We start from the raw sequence: 6,000 nt of genomic DNA on the forward strand, positions 1-6,000 counted from the left end.
CGCAAGTAAAAACGTGCAGGAAAACATTAGGCCATTTTTTTGGTTCTGTGTGCAACTCATTCTACTCAAGCCAGATTCAGTTCTTACTGTACTTTGAACTTCCATGATTAACAACCAATCTGACCAGCACCCTTTCCTTCAGCTCAAAATAATCTCCACGGATCTCTCAGAAGCTCCAAATACACACCACCAAAGCTCTCCTTCCTACCAATCCCAATTCTACCTTTCCCCAAAGTCTGATGGAATTATTGCTTAAACAAGTTTGCCTACCAAAAAAATTTTAAACAGTATTAGTAATAGCTATGATCTACTTAGCTCTGATTAGGTGGCGGGCTGTGTGCTCACTATATGCAAAGAGTTTTACTGATGTTTCATTTGCATCCAGTCACCCGAGGAGGTGGGTTATCTTGACTCTACAGCTGGGGAAGTGAAAGCTCAGAGAAATGTAACTAAGGCCATAGGAGGGGGTAGAGCAAAGATTAAAATCCAGGTCTCACTCCAAAGCCAGTGCTTTGATCAGCATAGTACTGAACCCCCGACAGAATGCAATTCATACTAAAGGTGAGACCCCCTAAGAAAGGTGAAGAGAGAAGTCTCGGAAAGCGCATTAGCACTGCATCAAAGTCACTATTCTCTATGGAAAAACAAAAGACAGATATGGCAGAGACAATCTGCATGGCATTTGCCAACAAAATTCCACTGCCAGGCTCTCCATCTTACATGAGGCTGGATTCGATCATGGAGAAGAGACATGGGTAACTTGCTTTGCTTCATGACAACTTTGTAAGGATCCTTCATAACTGTATCCATTTCCTCTTGAAATTTTTGTAATGATGACTGCTTAATCACACGTGTGTTTCCTGTTTTACAAAAGAATGTTGCCATTTAATAAACAACCCCTTTTTGATTCTGCATCCATCTTCCCAATGACACAGGAAAAGGCAAGATTTTAAATTACCCTTGCTCACCCAAACACCTGATACATCCATCCATGCACTCATTTTCAAAACTTAAAAGAGGAAAAAGCCCTGGCAGGTGTGGCTCGGTGATACAGAGTACTGGCCCTTGAACCGAAGGGTCATGGGTTCAATTTCCAGTCAAGGGCACACGCCTGGGTCGCAGGTTCAATCCCCTACCCGTCAGGGCTCGTGAAGAAGGCAACCAATCAATGTGTCTCTCTCACACCAATGTTTCTCTCTCCCCTCGCACCCCCCTTCCATTCTCTAAAAAAAATCAATGGAAAAAATATCCTCGGGTGAGGATTAACCAAAAAAAAAAAAAAAAAGGAGGGGGGGAACCAAGAACAAAAAAACTGCCTCCCCTGCACTCATTACACTATGAACTACTAATCCACCAATCCAGACACATAAAAGGTTTCAACAGATTTCCAAGCCCAACTTCCTGACTGGATGAAACTGAAAAATAAACATCATTGAATGGAACTCAGATTTGACAAATGTCCTACTTCCTGTTAGATCTGGCAAAGAAATTTGGAGCCAATCACAGCTGATTAGTTGGTATACACAAAGAATCCCGAAGCACAGAACCTAAGAGTCAGTTGCTGTTTTTCAGGTTACGAGGGTTTGAAGGGACTATTAAATGAACCAATAAATCCCTGTGAGAGAACAAAATAAAGGTATGTAACACCAGCTGGAGAACACCTTGTAAGTGAGAGGTCCCGAAGAATGTATTTAACTAAGCAGCATGTTGCAGCACAGACACAAAACTGGAGATGTTGATGACTATGACAATGGAATGGTGATGTGATAGTCAATGCTTATATCGTATTTACTATCTGCTAGGCACTATTCTCAGCACCTTACACAGGTTTACTAATTTAGTTACCACAATACCTATAAGATGGGTACCATTTTTATCTTCATTTTAGATTATGAGGAAACTGATGAACAAACAGACTTAACAATGTGCCCAGTCATAGAAATGGCAGAATCCAGAGGATTTAAACCCAGGTGGTCAGGATCTAGAGTCACAGTACCCAACCATCATGCTAAAGGTCTCTCTACAGAGTTTTCTTTGACGCTTTTCTGTGTTGCCGTCAAAAGATGTAAAAGATATTCAAAGGTAGCTGCCATCGGCCCCCAAGCAGAGAGAGGTCAAACACCAGACAAACCACGGGATCCAATCATCTGACAGGTCCACACATCTAGTAGCGGCTGAGGGAAAGCCTGAAAGCCCAAACTAAATGGAAGGTGGACTTTCCAAAGGAAGCCCTGATCCCTTTATGACTCTGCAGATGCTCTATTCACTCCTGGGAAGGACCAACAATGAGATCCTCTCACTGGCACTCAGTTCAACAACAACCCCATTAAGACAAAATGTTTCAGAGGAACTTCAGGTTAATGCGCTCACTCTGCAAGCAAAAGTCCAAACACACCTGCAAGGCACCTCTCAAACAGTAACCTCTCCAGATTACCAGAAATGAAGAGATGACAGTTCTAAGGTCTATGAATGCTGGTCATTAAGGGTGGTCTTACCTGTTTGAGAGAGTCACTTACAATTAACAATGATGAGCTCTTTTCAAAAAGTAGTTATTGATGAAATCCACCACCTCTACTTTTCTCAGCACTTTTCCCACCACAGCTATTTCTTATCTCATTCCCTTTCTCATATAATCCTTGAGAGTTCCACTCACCCAAAAACTCCTGCCTTTTAGACACCTGAATATCCTACCCTTTTCCACACAGTGCACATTTTGTAGAGCAAAAGTAACAGAGGACAATACTCACCAAACCATTTAATATTTGGCTCCACTCTCGCCACTGTGCCAGAAGCCACCGTTGATTGATACTGCAGAGGCTTAATCACTTTACCACGGCTGTTCCTAAATTGAGGAAATTAACGAACTTTGGTTGAGTACAGAAGAAAGGCAGCAGCAAAGTTTGGTTTACAGAACACCCTTTCCATCAAAAGGATCTTTTCTTTTCTTTCTTTGTTTTAAATGATCATGAAATACAGATTTCAGTAAACAAAAAGTACTTCTACATTTGAAACAGATTGCCCAAAAGCCATTTATCCTCTTGCAACAGAGCACGTAATGATTTCTGCTAGATGAATAACAAATAATGCCAATGTTTAAAAATCTGTTTACTGTTTCTTGCTTAAAAAAAAAAAAAATGACATACTTGAGTTTTTTAGGTAATTATTTGAAGGCTGCTTTAAATGAATTTTAAGTAGAGGGTGATTTATGCTGGAACTCAAAATTCTAAAACAAACTACAGAGTAGGTGACTACGGCAGATTAAGTTCATTGACATTTGTGTTTTAGACACATCTTTTAGAACCAATGAAGACTCTAATTACCAAACAAATTAAGACCAGCTAGTGAAACACCACACTCAGCAAGTCCCTGCAGTAGAGGCTGCCTCAGCAGAACTCAGAGTTGGGATGAGTTTTCAAGTGCCACAATGTTGTGATTGGAAGTTTGGCATTAAAAAACAAGTTCTCTGGCTGCTTTTATGACGACAGACCTATATGCTTTGTTAAAGTAAAACCAGATCTCTACCTGACAGATATTTAACTTGAGATTTAAGATGCCACTTGCGGAGGCCAAGGCTGTGAGGAACAAGACCTCTAACCGTTGTAGAGTATTGTGACACAATCCCAATTCACCACCCACTACCCTCATCTTGAACCAAAAATTCACAATTTATTATAACAATATCCCTATAAAATGATATATAAAAATACGCCATGCCTATTTGGAAAGTGTGGGTGGGAATATCAAAGGTTTAATGGGTCTCAGCTACAAGTCAAGGGAATGGAGGAAAGAGGGAAGGATGACAGTGCCCGATGCTCACCTGCGCTCCTTCTGCCTGTACATATTCAGGCGTCGGATTGTGGCCCGGTCCCTCATGTTTTGGCCTCCTGCTCCCTGTACTCGATCTAGGAAACACAGTAGATTGCACACTACTTGATAACCAAGTCTAAGTATGAACACTGCTTCAAATACACCAATTAGTTCACTCAGAGTAGGCAGGCTGACACCTCACTGCAAAATCTCTACGTTCTCCATATGTTGTTCCAACGTTACTATTATTGGAAGCTACATGGTATGACAAAGCTAACCTAATCTCTGATCTGCAGTAGCACTGTACTTGATAATAATAATAATAGCTAATATGTTCTAGCATTAATTATGGCACTGTGCTATCCACATCACAGGCATTGTCTCATGTAATCCACACAATAATCCTATAAAGATGGACCCATTATCCCCATTCTGCAGGCTAAGAAACTGATGCAGTGGTCAAATACCTTGCCCAAGGTCACACAGCTACTAAATGGCAAAGCTACAATTTGAACAAAAGCATTTGATCACCATCTGTGCTCTTAACTTCTAAGACAACTACCTCTGGGTCTCAGTTTAACAAAAATCGAGTGTCTGCTACATGCAAGGCACCATGGAGACTCTAATTTTGAAACAGTTGTTTCTAAGGTACCAGTTTCCTAACTTTCTGATGTTTGATTTTAGTTTGAGCAACAGCTAGTAATTCTTGCCTTATGTCTGAGAGAAAAACAGGACAAATAAGCATGGTAATACTAGCCTTGTTTCTCATTTTGGATCCCTTCAAATCACCTGTCTACTCCTGAAGCGATACAGTAGAAAACAGCCTAAAATCACAGGACTGGCAGCCCTATTGCTCACTAACTATCCCAATTGTGACAAGCCACTTCCCCTATTTTGGCTCAGTATCTTCACCTATAACATCATGATCTCTAAAGGCCTTTTGGGGTCTCACATTCTAGGATTCCAGTCTGCCCAAATTGAATAATTTATCAGCAATCCAGAGAAAATGGTCAACATGAATTAGAGTAATCAAACACTAAGTCATATATAAAAACAAAGTTTTCTTTACTAAACGTGAAGAGAAGGGGCTCCCCCAAAGTCTATCTTGTTCATCCTATAGGTGGAACCTCCACAAAACTCATACACATCTTCAAAAACATCTTTATTTATTTATCTGTAGGGTTTTCTCTGAGCTTTAGTATATGGGATGACTCCAAGAGCCAAATCTAAAATCCCTTTCTCATTTAAACGGTCAAAGCTTAGGTGGCAGGCAAGTGTGGTGAAATATAAAAGGCCAGCAGGGCTGGGCTACACCACTTTCAATCTGACTTTTATCTAATTTACTTCCGGAAATTCCTTCAGCTGGGACTGTGGAATCACACAAGACTGAAACGTACTGCGGGAGAAGCTTCAACACCTGATCCACACAGAACACAAGAAGAGGTCAAGTTTAACTGCCCCTTCCAACCCTGAGCTTCCCGGTTTCTGCATCTCACAACTGGAGTCGCCCCGCGGCTGCCAGGCCCGAGCGCTCCCTTTCCCCGCCTTTAGACCTGGTGCCTGACACACAACCCTGACAGGCGTGCCAGACGTCGGCCCTCTTCAGAGCCTCCGAAAGAAACCACCTTCTCATTCCCCAATAGCCACTCAGCTCAAAGTCACTCCAGGCAACGCCACCCCGGTGCTCCCCCTCCCCCTCTGTCTCCGCGGAGCCCTCCCCTCAAGCTCCCTCCAAGCTCCACCCTCCGCGAGCCCCGCCGCCAGTACCGGGGTTTGTGCTTGACTTAGACGGGTTGATGGTGCTCCGTCCTTTGTACTTGGGCTTCACCATCTTGACGACGGGACGAGGACCGGAGTGCGAGGTTCGGCCTAGCGCAGGTACAGGAGCTCGTAACTTCCCAAACCCAGCCGAAGTGACCCGCGTGAACTACGCTAAACCGCGTGTGCAAGCGCTACGTCACTTCCGCTCGCGCCCCTTTTCCCTAGTGCGACTTCCTGCGAACGCGCTTAGTGCGCAGCCGCACTCCTGGCTCCACCCCCGCCCCGGCCGCTGAGACTGGGCCGGGCGCTGAGGCCCCGCCCCTCTCTCTCCCTAGCAACCGTCAAGCTGCCCCTCCATAGCAACCGCCTAGCTTCCGAGACCCAGAGCTCCTAGCTGGGTCTACCCCCAAGCACAAAAACCTCGCCCCAGGT

The 6,000-nt window shown here is 43.6% G+C and overlaps 1 protein-coding gene across 1 annotated transcript in view; it reads right to left on the bottom strand.

Moving 5' to 3' along the window:
- Positions 1–5,791, bottom strand: part of GNL2 (G protein nucleolar 2) — a 21,961-nt gene extending 16,170 nt beyond the window's left edge. Inside the window, exons 1-4 of the mRNA XM_081144909.1 lie at positions 5,575–5,791; positions 3,818–3,902; positions 2,748–2,842; positions 721–860 (exon numbers count right to left, since the gene is read on the bottom strand). Coding sequence (XP_081001035.1) covers positions 721–860; positions 2,748–2,842; positions 3,818–3,902; positions 5,575–5,638 — 384 coding nt within the window. The 5' untranslated portion in view covers positions 5,639–5,791. The remainder of the gene's footprint in view (positions 1–720; positions 861–2,747; positions 2,843–3,817; positions 3,903–5,574) is intronic.
- Between the last annotated feature and the right edge of the window lie 209 nt (positions 5,792–6,000).

Source organism: Miniopterus schreibersii, assembly GCF_964146895.1.
Source record: "Miniopterus schreibersii genome assembly, chromosome: 8".
Lineage (NCBI taxonomy): Eukaryota > Metazoa > Chordata > Mammalia > Chiroptera > Miniopteridae > Miniopterus > Miniopterus schreibersii.